General features: G+C 42.5%; 1 protein-coding gene and 1 long non-coding RNA gene across 2 annotated transcripts in view; one reads left to right on the forward strand and one right to left on the reverse strand.

Annotated features, from left to right (window-relative positions):
* RALBP1 (ralA binding protein 1) overlaps positions 1-8,416 on the forward strand; it is a 52,286-nt gene extending 43,870 nt beyond the window's left edge. The window contains exons 8-10 of the mRNA XM_029922060.1: positions 5,882-6,003; positions 6,260-6,383; positions 8,124-8,416. Of these exons, the coding sequence (XP_029777920.1) occupies positions 5,882-6,003; positions 6,260-6,383; positions 8,124-8,369 (492 nt within the window). The 3' untranslated portion in view covers positions 8,370-8,416. The remainder of the gene's footprint in view (positions 1-5,881; positions 6,004-6,259; positions 6,384-8,123) is intronic.
* On the reverse strand, positions 5,382-6,446 carry LOC115277737. The gene is made up of 2 exons (XR_003902501.1): positions 5,864-6,446; positions 5,382-5,494 (listed from the first exon to the last, which is right to left on the reverse strand). It is a non-coding gene; the product is annotated as an uncharacterized LOC115277737 (long non-coding RNA).
* Positions 8,417-24,029: the final 15,613 nt, after the last annotated feature.

Raw genomic sequence — 24,029 nt, forward strand, 5'->3', positions numbered from 1 at the left:
TAGTACACAGGAATTCCATTTTCTCTATATCCTTGCCAACAATTATTACCTTTTTCCCCCCTTTCTTGATGATAGCTATCCTAACAGGTATGGAGGTAATATCTCATCGTGGTTTGATTTGCATTTTCCTAGTGATTAGTGATGTTGAGCATCTTTTTTTTTTAAGTTTTATTTTTATTTATTTTGAGAGAGAGACAGCATAAGTTGGGGAAGGGCAGAGAGAGAGGAGAGAGAGAATCCCAAGCAGGCTCTATTCTGCCAGGGCAGACAGAGCCTGATGCAAAACTCAAGCTCATGAAACCATGAGATCATGACCTGTGTCAAAACCAGGAGTTGACTGAACCACTCAGGCATCCCGAGCATCTTTTGATATATCTGTTGATCATTTGTAGGTATTCTGTTTAGAAATGCCTATTTAGGAGTGCCAGTGGATTTTAGTCGGTTAAGCATCGGACTCTTGGTTTTGGCTTAGGTCATGATCTCAGTTTCATGGGTTTGAGCTCTGTGTCAGGCTCTGCACTGGCAGCGTGGAGCCTGCTTGGGATTCTCTCTCTCTCCCTCTCTCACTCTGCCCCTCCTATTTCAAAGTATACTGATTTCAAAAGCTATAATAAAACTATGGTACTGGCAGAAAAGGGCCAAGAGTAGAACAGAGAGCCCAAAAATAAATCCACAGATTTACGGCCAACTGATCTGTCTCTTGCCCTGTCTCTATCGCTCTCAAAATAAATAAATACGCTTAAAAAGAAATGTCTATTCAGGTCCTTTGCCCACTTTTTAGTTGGGTTGTTTTCCTATTGAGTTAGTTGCATTCCTTATACACTCTGGATATTAACCTCTTACCAGATGTATGGTTTGCAGATATTTTCTCCCATTCCATAGGTTGCTTGCTTTTCACTCTGTTGACTTTTTTGTTTGCTGTGCAGAGCTTTTTAGTTTGATGCAATCCCATTTATCTATTTTTTGGTTTAGTTGCTTGCTTTTGGTGTCATATCTAAAGATCCAGTGCCTACTGGGTGTTATGTGGAAACCAACTTGGTAATAAACTGTTAAAAAAAATAAATGACAGGAGTAATTTACAAATCCATAAAAAATTTTTTAAAAATCCAGTACCTAGACAAGTGTCAGGAAACCTTCCCCCCCTTTTTTTCCTAATAGTTTTATGGTTTAGGTCTTATATTAAATCTTTAACTCAGACACACACACACACACACACACACACACACACACACACACACACACCTTTCTATAGGTAGATATCGATAGTAAGATAAGAATCCAGTTTTATTTGCATGTGGAAGACAACTTTCCCCACGCCATTTATTGAAGGGATGGTCTTTTACCTATATGTGTTCTTGGCACCTTTGCAAAGACAGTTGGCCATAAATCTGTGGATTTATTTTTGGGTTCTCTGTTCCACTCTATTGGTCTTTTTCTGCCAGTACCATAGTTTTATTATAGCTTTTGAAATCCGTATACTTTGAAATCAGGTTGTGTAATGCCTCCAACTTTGTTCCGTATGTTTGGGATTGCTTTGACTATTAACAGTCATTTTTTAGGATTGTTTTTCTATTTCTGTCAAAAGCGCCATTGGAATTTTGAACCTTTAGATCTCTTTGGGTAGTGTGGACATTGGACCAATTTTATTTCTTCTGATCCATGAACATGGGGTATTTTTTCATTTATTTGTGTTTTCAGGTTTTTTTAAATCAGTGTTTTAGTTCAGATCTTTCACTTTCTTGGTTAAATTTATTCTAGATATTGTATTTTTTTTGATGCTATTATAAATGGAATTTTCTTATTTTTCAGATAGTTTGTTAGTGTATAGAAGTATAACTAATTTTGTATGTTGATTATATGCTGCGACTTTATTGAATTGGTTTATTAGTTCTAACAGGTCGTTTGGTTTTGTTTTTTGGAGAGTCTTTAGGGTTTTCTATATATAAAATCATGTCATCTGCAAACAGATACTTTTACTTTCCAATTTGGATACCTTTTCTTTCTTTCTCTTGTCTGATTACTCTGGCTAGGACTTCCAGTACTACATAATGAATAGAAGTAGGGAAAGTGGGCATGATTGTCTTGCTTCTGATCTTAGAGGGAATGCTTTTTTGTTTAATGCTTTAATGTTAATGTTTGTTGAGTATGTTACCTGTGCGCTTGTCATATATGGCCTTTCTTAGGTTGATGTATGTTCTTTCTTTACACACTTTTAAGATTTTATATCATGAAAGGAAACATTTTGAATTTTGTCAGATGTTTTTTGCATCTATTGAGATGATCATTGGATCACCTTTCATTCTGTTAATGTGGTGTATAACATTTATTGATTTGCATGTGTTAGACCATCCTTGTACCCCAGAGATAAATCCTACTTGATTGTGGTGTATGATATTTTTAATCTGTTGTTGAGGATTTTTACATCTGTATTCATCAAGGGTATTGGCCTATAATTTTCTTTTTTTGTAGTGTCTGTGTCTGGCTCTGGTATCCTCATAAAAGGAAGTTTGGGAGCATTCCTTTTTATATTTCCTTGGAAGAGTTTGAAAAGGATTGGCATTATTTCTTTAAATGTTTGGTGGAATTTACCTGTGAAGCCATCTGGTTGTGGCTTTTCCTTGGTTGGGTGATTTTTGATAACTGATTCAGTGTACTACTCTGTTCAGATTTGCTAACTCCTCATGATTCAGTCTTGGTAGGTAGTATGTTTCTAAAAACATACCCATTTCTTCTAGGTTATCCAGTTTGTTGGTGCATAATATTTGTCTTAGAAAACATTTAGCTGTTTGTCTAGCTAAATTTTGTTTTTTCAAAAAACAAACTCATGGGGTACCTGGGTGGCTCAGTCATTTGAGTGTCTGACTCTTGATTTGATTCAGGCCATGATCTCATTTGTGGGTTCAAGTCCCACATTGAAAGTGCAGAGCTTGTTTGGGATTTTGTCTTCCTCTCTCTGTCTGCCTCTTCTCTGTGCACACTCCTGTGCACCTGCATGCTCTCTCAAAAATAAACATTTACAAGAATTTTTTTTTTAATTTTTTAATGTTTTATTTATTTTGGATACAGAGAGAGACAGAGCATGAGAGGGGGAGGGGCAGAGAGAGAAGGAGACACAGAACGGGAAGCAGGCTCCAGGCTCTGAGCTAGCTGTCAGCACAGAGCCCGACGCGGGGCTCGAACCCATGAACGTGAGATCTGACCTGAGCCGAAGCCGGAGGCTTAATCGACTGAGCCACCCAGGCGCCCCTACAAGAATTTTTTAAAAACCCAACTCTTAGTTTTACCGATCTTTTGTATCATTTTCCTAGTCTCTAAATTTAGTTTGTTCTTCTTTTTCTAATTCCTTGAGGTGTAACGATAGGTTGTTTGAGATCTTTCTTTTTTTCTTAATGAAGGCATTTATCACCATAAACTTCCCTCTTCGAGTTGCTCTTGCTGCATCCTGTACTTTTGACATGTTAACGTTTTTACTTTCATTCATCTCTAGATATTTGAGGTTTTTTGACCCGTTGATCATTCAAGAGTGTGTTGCAACACTCTTAATAGTCATCATATATTATAATTTTAGAAGCTCATCTACAGAGGTGTGAATCTTTTAAAGAAACTTGAAAGATGATTTAATGGCTTTAATGAGATCATGCCTATTGTATTTGTTGGTCTCAACTTTTATGTGGTGTTTGCTGAAGTGTTCGACAGGAGAAAGAAGCTATCCTCTACTGCTTACTTCTAACTGGACACTATTTTAGATGCTTAATCTCATTTTATACACACACACACACACACACACACACACACACAGGGTCTGAGTTATAGGTGTTTTCCATAACTTACAGATTAGTTATAACTTGTTTCATGTTAGTTAGATGGGACTTTAATTTTTTTTTAAGTTTATGCATTTAGTTTGAGAGAGAGAGTGCACGCATGCACATGAGCAGTGGAGGGGCAGAGGGAGAATCCCAAGCAGGCTCTGCACTCAACAGTGGCTTGAACCCATGAACCATGAGATCATGACCTGAGCTGAAACCAGGAGTCAGATGCTTAACCAACCAACTGAGCCACCCAGGCACCCAGACTTTAATGTTTTAAAATGTGTTTTTGGGGGCGCCTGGGTGGCTCAGTCGGTTAGGCCTCCGGCTTCGGCTCAGGTCAGATCTCACGGTTGTGGGTTCGAGCCCCGCATCGGGCTCTGTGCTGACGGCTAGCTCAGAGCCTGGAGCCTGCTTCCAGTTCTGTGTCTCCTTCTCTCTCTGCCCCTCCCCCTCTCATGCTCTGTCTCTCTCAGTATCAAAAATAAATAAAACAAAACAAAAAAAAAATTTTAAATGTGTTTTTCCTAGCCATAATGTTTGGGATCCTTGAAACTTTGATTGTTGCTGATAACACCTGTTCAGATATTTTCATTTTATTTTTTGTGGGTGAATATCAGTTGTTTGGAGATGAATTGCTTTATTATTCATTCATTAATTTGACAGATAACTCTTGAGTATCTACTGTACTCCAGTCATAGAGCTGGAGATGAGCTCTTTTCTTTCTCTCTGCGTTTCTCAAGTCAACGTTATTCTGTTCTGAAAACTCCCAGAGGTTAACCAGAAATAAAGTTCTAGGTTCTGACAATAGTCTGCACTTCCAGAAATTCACATGTGTGGGCTACCTAAAGCTTTACAGGTTCCTTTCCTTTTCTGTCACTTCTTTTTAAAAATTTTAATGTTTATTCATTTCTGGGAGAGACAGATTGCTAGTGGGGAAAGGGGCAGAGAGAGAGAAGGAGACACAGAGTCTGAAGCAGGCTCCAAGCCCTGAGCTGTCAGCACAGAGCCTGATGAGGGGTTTGGACCCATGAACTGAGAGATCATGACCTGATCGGACAGTCCTCCAGCTGAGCCACCAGATTATGTCTTTAGTTCAGTTTTTCAGTCTGATATTTCTCAGAACATGAGTTTTAATAGGTCCCCCGGGGTAAATGGAAAGCATCTGTGTTTACAAACACGTGGGGAAGGAACACTGCATATTGCATCTCCAAGAGCTTGTTCATGCTTGCTGGAGACTTTGAGCACTTCCCTCTAGAACTTGACCACAGTATCTTTCTGGTTCAGTCACAGGTGCTTATCCTCTCAGTACCTAGGAGTTAGAAAGGAAATGCTGTAGACCTTTGCCTCCAATACATTGTTTTCCATAGCCTTACATTTCTGCCTCTGAAATTTTGTCTGCTTTGGTTCTTTTCTCTAGGTTGGAGGGGTTAGCTAAATCTTGGACAGATAGGGGTTTTTCCCTTTGGTGATCCAGTTTTAGAAATGTGTGTCTGTGAAAGCAGAATATTTACTGTTTATCATCTCCGGAGACATGGGTTGAGGAGGATGGTGAATTTTGGTGAGGAGAAAAGATTTTATCTTTGAACATCTTTCCTTTACTAGATCTGCTTTAAGGTGATATTGACATGAGCTGCATATCTTCTGGGTCCTTCTTTTCCCAGTGACACTATCCAAGACAGTTGACTCTGAAATAGATAAAAGAGGTCTTTACTGAGAGGTAGAAAGGCATTCAGGAGAGACTGGAAATCAGAAACAGACATAGTCACTTTGACCTTTGTGTCCAGGGTGCTGGCTTCATAGGGAGACTTCGCAAAATGAGGACATGGGATTCTGAGGTGGCATTTTATGTCTTGAGAAAAATCTACATGTTCCTCCTAAATAAGGTAGTCTACCTTTTCTCAGCCTTTCCATGACATTAGGGAAACAGGATTATAAGCTTTGCAGTACAGGCTTTCCTGTAATTTGTGTTATGTATGGGACTAAAGAATTGAAGGCAATGTAGGAGACCCCAAAAAGGTGACATTCCCTAGACCCATACTCTCAAAGGTGCTCACCAGTGGTCATTATTTCAGGAGAACGAGATCCTGACTGAACAGGAGGAGCTTCTAGCCATGGAGCAGTTTCTACGCCGACAGATTGCCTCTGAAAAAGAAGAGATCGAACGCCTTAGAGCTGAGATTGCTGAAATTCAGAGGTAAAGGAAGGCAGAGGGTTTTAGTTTTAAGTTTGCAAGAATGTTTACTTAAAAATACGTGTAGTTGTTTTCAGCTCTCAGACTTCCACGTAAAAAAGAACTAGGCATCTGAATCAGTCATCCTTAAGTTTCTTCCTAAGTCACTCTGTTGGGTAGACTTGTGTGAAGCTGGTGAATGGAAAAGAAGGGTGGGAGGGGAGCGACGTGTTCCTCTGCTCACTGTCTGTCTCTCTCTCTCTCTGCCTCCCACCCGCAGCCGCCAGCAGCATGGCCGCAGCGAAACCGAGGAGTACTCCTCCGACAGCGAGAGTGAGAGTGAGGATGAAGAGGAGCTGCAGATCATCTTGGAGGACCTACAGAGGCAGAACGAAGAGCTGGAAGTGAGCACCCAGCTTCCAGAAAGTTTCCCTTATAGGCTGTCCTCCCTTCTGTGGGAGCCAGTGGGAGGCTGAGGCGTTAGTTTAGGGGACATCTCACTGGAGCATGCAGGGCGGAGAGTGGGTGCCTGCCAGGCACACGGTACAGTGTGGCCTCACTGGGCGTGCCTGGGCTGTGGTGACTGCCCCACCTGCCCTTGAACCGCTGTGAGAGATCTGGGCTCAGTTCCCAGAGAAGAGCAGAAAGAGCAATGCTGGTGGAAGAAGGAAGAGACTCTTGGGTAAAATGGGGACAAAGTTTTCTCTGGTCCCTTAACCCTTGGAGCAGCCAAGGGATCTGGGAGGCAACCTCATGGTGAAAAGCAAGAGATTTCTGTGATCCCGACTGGAGTTTCCCTTCTTAACCCAGATTAATCATTGTCTCCAAATGTTGTACCTCAAGGGTTGAGAGAGGAAAGATGTTCTCGTCTTACTCTAAGAATGGAGGGACAGCTTTCTTTCCCTCCTCCCACTGCACTCAGCTGCTGCGGCAAATCAGAGCCTCCCACTTCATAGAAGACTAGAATTCCACACGAAACCACTACCCACAGAAGTCCTGTGGACAGAGTTCAGAGGGACTGCCCACTGAGGTCCATGTCCCAGGATACTGGCCACAGCTGCAGGTGTGTCGTGGGAGAAGCAGAATAGCAGTTGAGACCTGGGCCACCAGGGGGCTTCCCTTCTTTAGAAAGACCTCACTTTGGCTCTTTAGTTTGCTTTCTTACTTAACATTTGACCACATGAAAATCCGAAGTAGGATAATATATTCCAGAATTCTAGTACTTGGGATATAGGTGTAGCCGCTATAATAGAGAATACTCTCATGGTTTGAACAAGACAGTTACGTCCCTCACCTGGCAGGCATCCAGATCTGCCACCCTCCACACAGGAAGCCCTCCACCCAAGTGGAAAACATTTGGGGTCCAGAGTGGCCACTTAGGTCTGCCCACTCTCAGCAGGAAGGAGGAAGGGATCCAAGAATGCCTAGTGGTTAAGGGATTCTGCTCACAGCTTGTTAGCAAAGGCGCAGTCACATGGCTGTAGGTAGCTGGGAAATACATGCTGCGTGGAATTGTCACAGCACAGAGAGGGGAGGGCGCACTGTGCAGCTAGTAGCCTGCTACCAAGGGAGGTTTGCGGGATTCCGGGATTAGCAGCACGTACTGTGCTGAATGCATGCAGATAATTTAGAACTGATAGTTTTCTGTAGTTTGCTTAAGTAGCACAGTTCAGATGTAAAGTAATGTTATTCACCAAAGACAAAGGACATTCACTTTTAAGATAAATCTGGGATTTTATCCTGTCTCTAACGGCCACCTCTAATTGTTGATAAAGTCACTTTTAACTTCCACTTACTTAAGGGCTGGTTAGAAGCTAGTTCAAAATATAAACCTATTTTAAACACTAAAATATTTATTATTATTAAGCTAACTGTTTTCTCATGGTACATTTATGTTTTCCCGATGTGTTTACTCTTTTGTAATTAGCAGCAGTTTCATTCTTGAATGCTGTGCATTCTGGGTCAAGGTGTTGACATATCTCATTTGCACATCCATGTTCCTGTCTCCTGTCACAACTGAGTTGACTAAAACAGAATAGATTCCTGTATAGGATACCCTTGCTAACTGTTCTCTGTTCCTGAGTCTGTTCCTTTGGAGCTTCTAACTTAAGTGATGACTGACTGTTCTTTTGTCTTTCCTCAAGATAAAGAACAATCATTTGAATCAAGCAATTCACGAAGAGCGAGAGGCCATCATTGAGCTGCGGGTGCAGCTCCGCCTGCTTCAGCTGCAGCGAGCCAAGCCTGAGCCGCCAGGGCAGGAAGACGAGGAGCCCGAGAGGCGCGGGGGCGCCATCCAGCCACCCAGAGACGGCGCCCCAGAGTCGAAAGCGGCTAAGGAGCAGGCCAAGCCGTCACCGAGCAGAGACAGGAAGGAGACGCCCATCTGAGCAGCCCAGAGCCGACGAGACCCGTGCATCTTACTGTAACCCCGAGAGTCAGAGTGCACAACTCTCTGCTGTACATTCTGTAAAGATGTCTTTTCTCCTCAGACTCTTCCTTCTCTCACATGTACGACTTCTCCGCATCAGGCTCAGGTTACACGGGAGGACAAAGCAGTGCACGCATTGTGGGCTTGTAGGGGACAGATGAGTTTTCCAGATAGTGTCAGCTTATTTGAAGATTAATTTTCTTTGTTAACTTAAAACTGTTTTAACCCTTGAGTGGCTTTTTAAACCAAAAATCGTCTGTCTTTGCTTTTTATTACAGCAGAATCAGGATCTCTTTCTCTCGTTCAAGGTGGGAGAGCCAAACAAGGTAAATCCTGTTCCTGCCTTGTGGGTTGCTCCACAGTGTCACCCTCCGGGATCTCTGCTTACTAGTCACTCTTGCTTGTGCCTTTTACACCTTCTCGGTGCAGATTCTATAATGGGGAGCTTCCTCAGATTTCCTGACTGGCCAGAATGGCTCTTACTGAGGTTACCATTGCCCAGCCTTGTCACCCTCCTCTTTGACGGCCCTAAACCTCAGTCCATGAGCCTGAGTCACAGGGTGGCCTGACTGGTTACAGACAGAGCTGCCAATGAGCCCACCCGTTGGCCCTGGGGCAGCGTGGCCCCCCGTGGAGGAGCAGCCACACTCCTGCAGGCTCCTTGCCACCGGTGATCAGCACATGCTTTTCACCCAGTTGGTCAAAGGTAAGCTGCCTGACCTAAGGCATCCACACAGAGGATCGGTTTCTTAACCTGGGGATCTTCTTTGGTGACTGATCTTCCATTAAACACAGGATGACTTAGATTGCTTGCTTGGGCTAGAATGTAAAAGTCTCTTTGCCTGAATAAGCCATATATGCTCTTAAACAAAAGTGTTCACTTACCCGTATCCTATGATCTCAGTGAACCTGCTGATGAACTCCCAATTGACAAGATTGAGCAATAGAAAAAAACTTTTCCTTTAAATGATAGCTGTGATCCCTGACCCCATTTTCTTGCTTCTGCAACTTCTCTGGTAATTGAGGCATCTGGGAGGTCAGCTCTCAGGCACCTTTGTCAGTCACGCTCTGTCTGAATGAATGGCACCCATGAGGTAGGTCAACTTTCATGGCTGTGAAGATGAACCCCACACACTCAAGGTGATGGAAACAAACCCCCCACGAGGGCTCTGTCCTCTCCTCGTTACTATTTATTTTCAGCACCTGTTTGATGCGGTTTTTTATTCTCTACCTATTGCACTGTTGTGACTTATTGGCCATTGTTTGATTTTTGTACGAAAAAAAGCTTTGTTATAGAAATCAGCATACTATTTTTTTAAATCTGGAGAGAAGATATTATGGTGACTGAAAATATGGTCAGGTGTCAAATATAAACATATAAAAGCCTTCTTGCTGTCCTTTCGGTCATATTACATTTATTTTATATTTGCTGGCAATATCGAAGGTTTTTCTTTTTGTTTGTGTAAACTCTAATTTCTATCAAGGTGTCATGGATTTTTCAAATGAGTATTTCATTACAGTTGTCTCAGCATTCATTAACTAATTTTTGCCAGGACCATTATTGATCAAATAAATTCAACAGCCATTTGAGGAAAAAAAAAACAAAAACAAAAGCATCTTTTTTTGTGTGTACCTTCTTTCTTTGAAGTAGTGTCCTGTGGCTAACAAGGAGTTGGTCGGATGATACTTAAAGGTCCAAGAGTGAACTAACGTTTTGTTTGGTCTGGTGGACTCGATGCCCGTCGCTGGTTTCGAGGCTTTGCTGTCCTCCTCCCCCAGTAGGTGGTTGCTGCTGAGGGAGCAGGTGTTTGTACTGCCAGCTGACTGGAATTGGGTCTGTGGCTTCCTCTGTTTGCGACGTCGTGTGGACAGTAGAATGTGCCCTTTGAAAATGATGCACAGGTCAGTCAGCCCAACGCAGCAGAAGAGCATCGGTTATTGCAAAGTCCCATTCCTGGTTAAGATTCCATCGCCGGGAGAGCTGAACCATAATTCAGTTGTGTTTTGCTGGCGTGAGGCTTAGCATAAGCAACTGTTCTGGGCCTTTTATCTGGTTTCTAATAATACCCCCCTTTCAATGAGACTCCTAGCCTTGAGAGATGTGATCAAAATGTAAGGCATTATTGCTCCTCTCTGCTACCACTCTGGGGTTCTTGTAGTTTTTGCTAAATCTCTGTAGCATTTCATGGATCACAGTGTTGGCTTCCCATTCTTTAAGTTGGTCATTCTCTGTTCCTTTTCTGATGTTCTGTCCTAAAGAGAGATCATTTGCATGGTGCTAAGTGGCCTCAGACATGCATTTAAAACTTTTGAGAGATTCAGCACACTGTGGGGCTACTGTGATTGTAAGCAGGATAATCCCAGTATCCAGAGTGCACTTCAGAGCCATGGTCCCCAAAACCCATTAGTCCTAACAAAGAAAGACCCTATTGAAGGAGTCACTTAAGGGCCACCGGGGTGGCAGAGGCAGTTAAACATCCAACTCTTGTTCTTGACTCAAGTCATGATCTCATGGTTCATGGGTTCAAGCTCTGCATCAGGCTCTGTACTGACAGTGTGGAGCCTGCTTGGCATTCTCTCTCTCTCCCTCTCTCTCTGCGCCTTCTTGACTTGCTCCTATCTCTTTCAAAAAAAATATTTAAAAATAATTTGTTTTGAAGGAGCCACTTAAGCCACTTGGCTTGTTAACAGCTCTTATGTAGCTGAGTCTCAACCTCCACCTAAGTGTCCATCCAAGTGCAGTGAGTGGCGTTGACTGTAGCACAGACACCTGCTTGTTCAGCTGCTGAATAACTGAAGGCTTTCCTATTATTGAGACTCTTTGGCAGGAGAGCTGAGATTTTTTTGTGGTCACTGGGCAGCTACTTGCTCTAGTGGCAAATTCTTAAGTATCTTCAAAGAGTTCAGGAGAGATTCCTGATCATAGCCTCATTAGCACTTAGCCAGGTGAGTAGAGGAATCTGTTGAAGGAAGTGAATTTGGAATCAAGAACACCTCCTAGAAGTTCTGGTTGGAGTCTGTGGCTTAGGACTGGACAGCTGACAGCCACGGAAGCCAGTGTAATTTCCAGATCTGTAGGCTGCTCGGGTCTTTTTATTCTAGTCAACATCTTGTGTCTGTTTCTTTGCCCATAGCCTGGATGCAAGGTTCCCCAGATTTGGGGTTAACTGGAGACTGGGAGATGGACCTGAGGGTTAGGGAGGCTGACAGGACTGAGAGATGGCTGAGCCTGCCTGTTCCAGAGAAACTGAGGCATCGGAAGTCAGAAATTTGTGATGGACAGAAGTATAGGAGCACCAGCATCATGGCAAATCCAACAGTTGTTTGGATGTAATTACCTGCTTGAGATATTTTCTGGGCCAGAGGCAAGGCCAAAGAGGTGAACACAAGAATCCTAAAGACCTTTATGATGTAAGAATTAGGGAAAGGATGGCCAGAGAAGGAAGGAGGAGTAGAAAGAAACATTTTTAGCCCTAGGTCTTGGGGTGATGTTGGCTCAATGTCGACCACTTGTCTTCCTGGTCAGTTTTATTTTGATGTCTCCAGCATTTGCACAGGACTAGATGTCAGGTGGTGCCATCTTTAGTTGTGAAATAAATACCCAGGGTTCAATCTCGTGTAATTTGGCAGCAGTATAGGTAGTCAGTACTTGGCGGGGGGTGGGATAGGGGTAGGGGCTCTCCATGAATCTCACTTTTCCAGAAGCATCAAAATAAAGCAACAGTCAGTAAATGACAGAAGACTTAAGCATGGCTGTGTTTAAGCCTTCTTAAAGGCTGATCTGATGAGTGCACCGGAGAAGGAAATGAAGTTACTTCTGTGGCATACAGTAATTTAGGATAATAATTGGACAATGAGAGTTTTGACAGATCTCTAGAAACTTCAGTTTTCTGATGTATCCATGCACATATAACCTAAAGTTTACTGTACATACACAACCAAAGCATCTGACAGTACTTCCCACACATTTTAACATGTTAAATTAATGAGAAACAGCCTTTGAGGTTTTCCAGGAGCCCTCTGGGATAAATCTCAAAATTAGTTTGAAATTAAAAAGACTATTGAGAATTTTAAGAAAATGTTATTTGATTAAATAGGATCATGGATAATTACAAAATAATTGTATAATAAAAACGACAATAAGAAGATGTTAAGGTATGGGTTCCTGGGTGGCTCAGTTAGTTGAACATCTAGCTCTGGCTTTGGGTCCCACATTGGGCCCTGTGCTGACAGTTCAGAGCTTAGAGCCTGCTTTGGATTCTGTGTCTCCCTCTCTCTCTCTCTGCCCTTCCTCTGCTCATGCTCTTTCTCTCTCAAAAAATAAAACTTTAAACGGTTATGGTTAATCTAGGAATTTAAGGTAAACACAGATGAACAAAAGTTAGCACTCTCAATATGACAAAAATTGGATTTTCTTAAGTAATCAAAGATCTGATATGAGACCGTGGAAAGCACAATAAGTTATTTGGGGAAGAAAAAAAAAATCTTTGCTGTCCGAAGATTAAAAAAAGAACAATCACAAAACAACCTTTGCAATTTTGTAGTAGCAGACCAATAATCTAAGAAAGCTTTGTCCTTTTAACAGAGAGAAAACCACATTCTAATTTTGTACCAGTGTAATTTTGATATTAAAACTAATTTCATAAATCTAATCTTAGCCAGCTTGACCACATATAAAATTCCGTTCCCAAGATTCTTTTCCACAAACCTTCTACAACTTTTTTCTATCCATTCAGATTTTATCCTAGTTTTTTTCTCAATTCTAGAAAATTCAACTTTCATTTTACTTTCCTTACCTAGTTTCCATACACAGATGTTTCCTTCCATCCTTATAATTTCTAAGTAGCTTTCATTACATACATTGAGAAGAATTTGTAAGCCTTAGATCCTTCATTCCTAGTGAAAACTAAGAAGTAAACAAATGTGGCCTGTGAAGCCTGCATTCTGTGGATTGGCAAATTTGTAAATACATTTCCAAGTTGCTAAAAGCATATTCTTTCTCTTGGTAAAATTTCCAATGCAGAACAAAACGTGTTTACTGAAAGACCCAAATGTCATCTCCTATGTAAAATGAAGCCAAAAGTAGTTAAACCTTCATTGAGTAATGTTTCAGTATTTTTATCTTATTTGGAAACTGTTTTATATATTCCATGAATATCCGTTATTTATCTCAGTGTAACTTTAAGCCTTCAAGTTACCAGAAAGAGTTTTTAAAACTTTTTACTAAGAAAAAATGCTCTAGGGGCGCCTGGGTGGCTCAGTCGGTTAAGCCTCCGGCTTCGGCTCAGGTCAGATCTCACATTCATGGGTTCGAGCCCCGTGTCAGGCTCTGTGCTGACAGCTAGCTCAGAGCCTGGAGCCTGCTTCAGGTTCTGTGTCTCCTTCCCCTCTCATGCTCTCTCTCTCTCTGTATCAAAAATAAATAAAAAACATTTAAAAAATTAAAAAAAAAGATGCTCTATTTTGTCAAATGCGTTCTCTGCATCTATTGAGAGGATCACGTGGTTCTTGTCCTTTCTTTTATTGATATGGTGAATCATACGGTTTTGCAGATATTGAACCAGCCCTGCATCCCAGGTATAAATCCCACTTGGTTGTGGTGAATAATTTTTTTAATATATTGTTGGAGCCTGTTGGCTAATATCTTGTTGAGGATTTTTGCATCCATGTTTATCAGGGAAATTGGTCTATTATTCTCCTTTTTAGTGGGGCTGTTGTCTGATTCCAGAATTAAGGTAATACTGGCCTCATAGAGTTTGGAAGTTTTCCTTCCATTCTTCAAGATAGTATCTGTTAACTCTTCTTTAAATCTTTGGTAGAATTCCTCTGGAAAGCCATCTGGCCCTGGACTCATGTTTTGAGAGACTTTTGATTACTAATTTGATTTCTTTACTGGTTATAGATCTATTCAAATTTTCTATTGCTTTGTTTCAGTTTTGGTAGTTTATATGTTTCTAGGAATTTGTCCATTTCTTCCAGATTGCCCATTTTTTATTGTCATATAATTGCTCATAATATTCTCTTCTTGCCCATTTTTTATTGTCATATAATTGCTCATAATATTCTCTTCTTATTGTTTGTATTTCTGCTGTGTTGGTGATTTCTCCTCTTTCATTCTTGATTTTATTTCCTGGGGTCCTTTCCTTTTTCTTTTTGATCAAACTGGCTAGGGGGTTATCAATCTTCTTAATTCTTTCAAAGAACCAGCTTCTGGTTTCATTGATCTGTTCTGTTTTGGTTTGGTTTCAAAAGCATTGATTTCTTCTCTGATCTTTATTACTTTGGGTCTTCTGCTGGTTTGGGATTTTATTTGCTCTTCTTTGTCTAGCTCTTTAAGGTGTAAGGTTAGGTTGTGTATGAGACCTTTCTTACTTCTTTAGGAAGGCCTGGATTGCTATATACTTCCCTCTTAGGGACTGCCTTTGCTACATCTCCGAGGTTTTGGGTTTCCATGTACTTAAAAATTTTCTCTTCAACTTCTTGGTTAGCACATTCATTCAGTAGGATGTTTAGTCTCCAAGTATTGTTATTTTTCCAAATTTTTCTTAATCTTTTTGTACTTGTCGAGGGCTGATTTGTGTCCAGTATGTGATCTATCCCAGAGAACATTCTATGCCAGACCCAAACATTCAGAGCCATTGTTTCCTTATTGATTTTGTTTAGATCTGTCCATTGCTGTAAGTGGGGTGTTGAAGTCCCCTACACTTATGGTAGTATCATCAATGAGTTTGTGATTAATTGGTTTATATATTTGGGTGCTTCCACATTGGGAGCATAAATATTTAGAATTGTTAGGTCATCTTGGTGGGTAGACCCCTTAATTATATCATGCCCTTCTTTACCTCTTGGTAAAGTCTTTAAAGTCTAGATTGTCTGATATAAGTGGCTACTCTGGCTTTCTTTTGTTGACCATTAGTATGATAGATGGTTCTCCATCCCCTTATAATCTGAAGGCGTCTTTAGATCTAAAGTGCGTCTCTTGTACACAGCATATAGATGGGTCTTTTTTTTTTTTTTTTTTAATCCATTCTGTTACCCTATGTCTTTTGGAGCATTTAGTCCATTGACGTTTAGAGTACTGAAAGATATAAATTGATTGCCATTATGTTGCTTTTAGAGTTGGGAGTTTCTGGTGGTGGTCTCTGGTCCTTTCTAGTCTTTGTTGCTTTTGGTCTCTCTTTTTTGGTCTTTTCTCCCCTCAGAGAGTCCCCCTTAAAGTTTCTTGCAGAGCTGGTTTAGTTGTCATAACTCCTTTTTGTCTGGAAACTTGCTGAATAAAGAATTCTTGGCTGCATGTTTTTCCAAATCAGCACATTGAATATATTCCTGCCACTCCTTCTTGGCCTGCCAAGTTTCTGTAGATAGGTCTGCTACAAACCTGCTCTGTCTTCCCTTGTAGGTTAAGGACATTTTTTTCCCTTGCTACTTTCATAATTTTTTCCTTGCTGCTTTCCTTGCCTGAGTATTTTGTGAATTTGACTATGATATGCCTTGTTGATGGTTTTTGTTGAATCTAACGGGAGTCCTTTGTGTTCCTGGATTTTGACGTCTGTATCTTTCCCCAGGTTAGGAAAGTTTTCCCCTATGATTTGCTCACACAACCTTTCTACCCCTTTCTCTCTCTTCATCTGCTGGGACCCTTATGATTCTGATGTTGTTTCTTTTTAATGAGTCACTGATTTCTCTTCAATTGTGCTCTTTTGCTTTAGTCTCCCTCTTTTTTCCTGCCTCATTGATCTCCAAAAGTTCGTCCTCTGTATCACTGATTTGCTGCTCTGCTCCTTCATCTTTGCTGCCATGGCACCCATTCGAGATTGCAGCTCTGTTACAGCATTTAAAAAAAATTTTTATCCTTACTAGTTTTTACTTCTTTTATCTCCACAGAAAGGGATTCTAATCTCTTCAACCCCAGCTAGGATTCTTATTATTGTGATTCTAAATTGTGGTTCAGACATCTTGCCTGTATCTGTGTTAAGACCCTGGCCATCATTTCTTCCTGCTCTTTCTTTTGTGGTGAATTCCTTCATCTAGTCATTTTGAAGGAAGAAAAGGAATTACTAAAGGCATTAAAAATAAGGTGTTAAAAATTAAAAACACACACACACAAAATCAAAGGATGCTAGATCATAGGCATGTTTTGGTGTGGTTGTTGAAAGCAGCTTAATTGATTAGAGAAAAAGTGGGGGGGGGAGTTTAAAAATTTGAAAAAAATCATTACAATGAAATAAAATGATGGAGGTAAAATAGAATTTGAAAATCTTACAAAATAATAGAGAAAATATTTTTAATAAAGATTGAAAATAATTTTTCTGTATTCAAGAAAAAAAAGAAAATCGAATAGATGGACCAGTGAACAGACTGAAATACAATTGAAAGTACATGATTTTCCCCTAGAAGTCAAACTGTGAAGCACTTTATAGTCTGTAAACTAAGCAGGCAGAGAGACTTATGTGCATGAAGAATGAGGTTGGCCTGGTTGGGCGGGGTTTAGTGTAACAGCTCCGTTCTCCACCAGATGGCACTGCTTAGCTTACTGTGATGGATTGTTGTGCTTGTAGGTATGTATAGGGACACACGCAGGAGGGGTGAAAACGGCACCACCTAGCTACCCAATCTTTAGTATTAGAACTCTGTTGTCCCCAATCAGCAATCGCCCTACCTCTCCTTTGCTGATCCTGTATGCTTCCTGCTTTTCCACTGTGACCAAGCTGTGAGGCTGCCAGGTGGCACCTCCCTCCTGAGTTTTATCTCAGATGCAGCTGTGTTTCCCAGTCCCTCACTTCTGAGGGACTGTAGCTTTGACTCACTCAGACCTTTTGGGGGAGGGTCTCACTTAGCAATGGCCAGGTGCCAGCAGCACCCAGGAATGCTCATGGGACCATGCTGCTGCCGATGCCTGGAGACTGCAGCTGGGTGCCAGCCCGCCTCAGAAAAAGTTAATGTGATAGTGTAGCAGCAGCGTTTAAGGGATTATGGAAAATCACAACACACACCTGGCACCAGGCTTCCCCCTTAACGACCTTGTTCCAGCACCAGCGAATGTGGTTGTTCTCTGGAGTCTGCTGGGACCTTTGCCTGTGGGGTGGTCACACCGCCTCTCCCACTGTGGCCTGAGGACCCCTTGGACCTCGCTCTCTGCTCCTGCGGATTCGCCCTTCCCACCAGAGCACGACCAGGTATTGAGCTGTGGAGTTTCAGACTCTGTGCTCCCCCTGTTTATAGTGTCTTAATGGAATTTAAATCCTCTCCTTTCTCCCTTTTTGTTCAGTCCCTGCAGCTATTTCTGCTTTTCCTGTTTCTCTCCAGCTGCTTTTGGGGGGAGTGCTTTCCTTATACTTTCCCTCATCTCCATCCTTTCTCTGCAAGCAAAAACAGCCCCTGCGCCCTGTGTGGCTTCTGTCTCCCCCATCTCACCTCTCCAAGCCACGTACTGTTGAGTTCCGTGGTTCAGGTTGTGCAGATGGTCCCATTAATCCTCAAATCAGTTTTCTAGGTGTGGATGATTTAGTGTTTCATGGACACAAGATGCAAAAGAAAAACTTCCATGCTGTTCTGCCATCTTGGCCCCGCCTCCTGAAGACTATTTTTAGGTAGACATACCCAAAAGCATAATTGTTGGAAAGTTCATTTACATCTATTTAATTTACTTGTTCTTAACATTTAGACCAGTCATGAAAATTTCATGATATTAAACAGCTAGCACCATCTTATCTTTCTTGCTGACAAATCCTGTAACAGAGATAATGTGAGCTTATTTGATTTTTTAGTAAACTAAGGTAGAATATGTACACATTATATTTAATGTTAATAACTCTATAAGACATGCCTGTTTAATTAAACCAACAAACTAAAACTAGCTTTGATTTACTGAAGATTATCTAAGATCACAGGAACCAGAAAACCATTTGGATTAGTTTCTGTATTTCTGAGAGTAAACTTGATGTATATAATACGTTTGTCTTTAAGCCAATTAAATGGGGCTCTTTACAAATTAAATTTTAGCAACACCAATAACATATATACATTGACATACATAAATATATAGATACAGATCTTGTAGCTTTCATTTTAAGACTTTAGCTGTAGAAAGAATGCAAAACTCACTAGTTTACAACAGAACAGGTGGATCTAAATTTTGTTCCTGACAGAATGGAATAAAGTAAGGTTATCTGTTCAGGTGGCTTAAACTTTTCACTAATATTTGTGAAGATTTTAAAGATATATATTTTTTCCTGACAAACATTGCATCGAGCAGACCAGGTAGAGAAACTCTTCCATCTCAAAAGGCACAAAGAATGCATGTTCTGCTAAGAAGGTCTTTTATTCCCTAAGTCCACATCTTTTATACCTGCAAGCCTTCTGAGGTGAACAGAGGAGGTTTTAGGGTTCATGAGAATGACAGGTGAGCTTTAGATTCAGAGCCACGTTTCTGTTGTTGTGAAGGCTCAATTTGTAAGGCAAACACGTTCTTATTTATTTTTTAAAGTTTGTTTTTAGTAATCTCTACACCCGGTGTGGGGCTTGAACGCATGATTCTGAGATCGAGTTGCTCACTCCTGTGAGTGAGCCAGGCACCCCAAGTATAGTTGTTTTGAATTCCTCAAAGATTGGGTTGCAACCAGAATGATCTCAAGAGGCTGCCTCACCTACCCAACCACAACTTCATTATCTTTAAAAAAAATTTTTTTAAAGAGTTTGAGTGGCAGTGGGTGGAGGAGGGAGGCTCAGAGAAAGAGAATCCCAAGCAGGCTCCATTATCAGTGGAGAGCCTGATTCAGGGCTTGCTCCCATGACCCTGAGATATGACCTGAGCTGAAAACAGGAGTTGGATGTTCAACTGACTGAGCCACCCAGGTGTCCCCAACTATATTATATTCAATTTACTGTCCCCCCCCTTTTTTTTTATATACAGAGGATGCAAGTGGGGAGAGGAGCAGAGGGAGAGAGAAAATCTTAAGCAGTCTCCATGCTCAGCATGTGGGGCTTGATCCCACAACCCTGAAATCATGACCTGAGCCAAAATCAAGTGCAGGACACTCAACCGAGCCACCCAGGTGCCCGCAATTTGCTTTTATATCAGGGAGAAGATCATCAATTAAGGAAATAAAAAAGATTCCTACTTTCTAGTTTTAGAGCTCTGTTCTGTGTCTTTGGAATATTTTATTAAATCTTTCTACAAAGACTTCAGAATATTTTTCTTCCCTTTGGGACACATAAGTTTCATGTTAACTTTGGGGAGAAGGCCTAAAATTGCTATTAGGCTCTGAATATCAGCTTCCAGTTTGGCCAACTTCTGGCCTTTTAGCTAATTAAAAAAAAATTCTTTCAAATAGCTGGTCTTTCAGCTGAGACAAACAATAAATATTCCTGTTAGTATTGAACCACCCCATTGACACAAGAGGTGTCCCCAAGGAAGGTGCAAAAGACACTACAGTCTGATTATCCACAGCCAGCCAGAAGAGACAGTTCCCCTGAGTTGGCAAAAGAAGTTTGGACCCTAGCCCCCATGGAAAATGTAACCCATGTTTTTGTCCAGCTATACTTTCGAGGTCCCCAGCATAAAAGCTGACAAGCTAAGTTCTGTGGATATAAAATGAGATGGACAATAAGACAATACAACTGTCCATGGGAGAGAAAGGATCAACAACCAATGGGTAAATGAAAGCAAATTCCACGTTACAATTGAAAGATCTACTTTTTTTAATGTTTATGTGAGAGGGGAAAAATGCAAGCAGTGGAGGGTTGGGGAGAGGGGAAGACAGATTCCCAAGCAGGCTCTGAGCTGTCAGCATGGAGCCTAACTTGGGGCTTGACCTCATGAACTGAGAGATCATGACCTGAATGGAATCAAGAGTCAGATGCTTAACCAACCGAGCGCCCCCTCTACCCCGCCCCAGGTGCCCCAAAAGACCTAATTCTTATGCATGCTTCTTGCTTGCCCGTCTGAACTGGGAATAAAGGGAGGGGCACAGGAGGGTTTTACCTTCTTCTCTGGACCAGGCACCACAGAGACACAGGAGTGCTGACTGGTAAGCATTCTCACAGTTCGCTGGCTTCTGCCACTTGTCCCCAGGATCCTGGCTGCAGTGAGTGCGTTGTTCCACCAGGTGTCTTCCTGGTCACCAGAAACTGTAGACGGGGAAAAATAATTTCCCCTCTACTTTTAATGGTGAGTGCTTGGCTAAGACCCATTTTTCTCTAGGCATGTCATAAATGGATAAGCTTAGCTAGGTTAAAAGTCCACTGTGGCCACTATGTAACTCAAGATTATCCTTGGTGAGGTAAACCTGCTTGTTCAGCCTTATATAACAAATTTTATTCATCTGAGGCCTCACATTGGACCCAGTCCAGCTAAGTTAGACCTAGTCCGACCCTAGACCCAGTCCGGTTTCCAACTTGGACCTAGTCTGACCTTGGACGCAATCCAGTTTTCAGGCTGGACCTAGTTAAATCTGGATCCATTTTGGTTTTTAAGTCAGACCCAATCTGTGGGGGTGGGGGTGGCGGTGGCTCAAATAAAGTCTGAAAGCTCATAATGCAAAAGCTGTACGGTCGTAGCTAAGAAGGACTTACCCACCACCTCCAAGGCAACAAGAAAGCAGCAAGATCAAGAGGCTCGATCAGTACCTATGACAGGTTGCTCACTGGTCCTGGGGGCTGAGGGATGTCTCTTTTAGATCCCACATTTGACACCAGATTGGTTACAAACTGAGGCATGTTAAAAATTTGAGGAAAAATTGACTTCGGTCAGGCAATATCCTGTCTAGTAGACCAAAGGAGTTCCAAGGAGCTATACGAAATGATATCTTCATAGGCTGCAGCGAGCAAAGACAAAGAAGTTATAACTGGCAGAGAAAAAAAAATCAAGTTGGTTATTGCAAAGTTGCTTTCCCAGGATGGCCTGAATCCATTACCCTCAAATTCCATTTCTGAGACAGTTGAAGCTGTAAGCGGAGTCATGGAGATTATAACATAATAAGCGACTCCACTTTGGGCCCGTTGTCTTGTTTACAAACACAGGAGACCAAGGCACAAAGCGGTGACATGGCATGTGTGTGCTGTCACAACACCCCCTGGGACAGAGGGAATGAAGTAGCCTCTGTGCAGGAATCGTGGGCCCAGTACTGATGGCCTCAAAACAGACCCGGGGAGCGGGGAACAAGCTTGATTCTCTGGGGTGCCCAGCTCAACAGTCCAGAAACTTGCCAAGAATTCCCATTAGCAAAGCATGAGCTGTCTCTTCACGAGCCTGTTTGTAGCCTTGGGATAAAGATCACACCAAAAATTCTGGGGCTAAAAAAATCTATCACTTACTGCTATTAAGATTATGTCAATGACATCTGCTCTCTGCCTTTCTAAGCAGGGAGGGGCCGCATGGGAGGAATGGTGAGTTCTCTGGAATGAAACATCAACAGGCAGGTGGGGCTGCCCAGGCCTGTCTGTGTCACGGGGACCCCTTGGGAGGAAGAGCCCCTGAGCGTGATGCTTTCATGCTCCCCGGACTTCGGTCTTTTGACTTATGCTGACCTTACAGCGAGATTGCCATTAAAGTGTGGACATCCTGTTACATTTTACTTTCACATCAACAGTGACAAATATTTGAGTAAGAGTGTCCGGGCTCCTCCTTTTCTGGATTTTTATTTTTTGTCTGGTTACCCCACCTCAGTGCGTTAACTAGCGATGGGTCTGCTCACGCATCTGCAGAAGGTCACACTGACCTTGAGTGCTGCACAAGGCAGACCCTTTCTTGTTTGAGAGGTACAGAAGGAGCCGCCTCGGTATAACGCACAGGAGAAAAAATGGGAGGCGCTTATGCTACCAAGTAGCTGGAACTGGGGAGGGAAGGGTGGATTTAGGATTGACCAGTTTAGCTCTTTGCCTTAAATGTAAGATAGTGGGGACCCTTGCTGAGCAAGCAGATAGTCTGACCACCAGTGGGGGTATCTGTGTACAGAAGGAGGCAGCTGACAGGAGATGGTGGCTGAGCCGAAGGGAAAACTCTGAAGCCACTGGAGGATGCCGCCACCCTGGTCCCACAACCCTGTACCTGACTGACGCTCGCTGCTTCTGGTCACCTACAGGAGGGCTGCCCCTGGGACTTCCTGGACTTCAGGCTTGCATACCAGCTGTGGCTGATGTGGCCACTGTGACCATGATCACCTGTCCAGATGGCCAGACGCCAGGTGGGCGCTGTCATACATATTAACGCACTGGTTGGCAACTAAGAAACGAAATAAATATTAAATACTTAATCTTTTTCTTTATAATGTTTATGGGGGGGGCAGAGAGGGAGACAGAATCCGAAGCAGGCTCCATGCTCGGGCTCATTCATGTTCATTCTCATGAACCGGGAGATCATGACCTAAGCTGAAGTCAGACTTCAACCAGCTGAGGCACCCCAGGTACCCCTAAACAGCAATATTTAAAAGCCAGAACAAAACAACTCGAAACATCTCAGAATAAATGGCCATCCAAAACAGAGCAGGTGGTGGCTTGCCGATGCACACAGACACCACATTGCACCGTTGTGACTGTGGGAGTCCCTGAGAAATTTCTCGTTGAGGGTGGGGGTTCCCACTGAGGGGACGAAGCCCTGCTGCGGCAGCACGGGAGGTTAAATGGCAGCCGGCGTGGCCTCCCTGGAACTGAGAAGAGAAAGCCAAGTGAGACTGTCCACTTCCCAGGAGAAGCTGGCCCACTCTCCTCCTGTCAGGGACGGAAGAGGCAGTGTTCCTGTCCTCCAATATTTTCCTTCCCAAACTCGTGCCCTTCCAGGCTGCTGGGCTACTGGCGAGCTCCATGCCTCAGCATTTCACAGGGACGGAGGTGGCAACAGTTTCCTAGGCCACCTGATTCCTCACAGAACATCTACAGACAAGACCCAGTACATGCTTTGTATCCAATTAATAACTGTTGGCATCATGAACACGAAATACAGCTGGTCAGGCTGAGAGATTTATATGCTAAACTTTCCTACTAAAAACAAGTATCAAATCTGGCCAAATTTATATCAGCAAAATTTGACTTAAATGAGTTGGTGAAAATAAATCTGCGACAGCAACGTAAAACCCTGTGTGGAGTAAAACATGATCCCGGAGTGGAATGCTCGCTGTCCAAGTTTCTAGGAAAAGGATTCTTAAGGAAAATAGTTTCTGTAAGATTAAAACGAGTTTGTTCTCTATAGAAAACAGATGAAGGAATTCAGTTGGCTTGATTGGAGTTCACTGCAGAAATGCCTTCAACAAAACATGTCACTGTTGGGATTTCTGTGTTAATGAGCAGGCAGATGTTCTCAAGGTCAACACTTCCCCTGGGCCAAAACATTCATTCGCACTCAAGGATCACATCGTCTCGGATTTGGGGTTTCTGGTGGAAGAATCAGAGAATTGGGCTTCCTCACCCTCCCCTTCCCCAAACTACCACCTTGGTTTCCTAATGAGCAGCAGGTACATGAACCCTGTTGGCTTTGACTCATCCAGGTCACTTAACCATCACGAGCACAAAGCGGGCAGGGCCTGGCCTCCATCCACGTGGGGCTCCACCCTGCTGACCACAGGCCCTAGTGCAAGGTGCAGCCAGGCACCTTCCTTCCCAGGCGTCCAACCCCAGCAACTGACCC

Source organism: Suricata suricatta, chromosome 14 (genome assembly GCF_006229205.1).
Source record: "Suricata suricatta isolate VVHF042 chromosome 14, meerkat_22Aug2017_6uvM2_HiC, whole genome shotgun sequence".
NCBI classification, from domain to species: Eukaryota; Metazoa; Chordata; class Mammalia; order Carnivora; family Herpestidae; genus Suricata; species Suricata suricatta.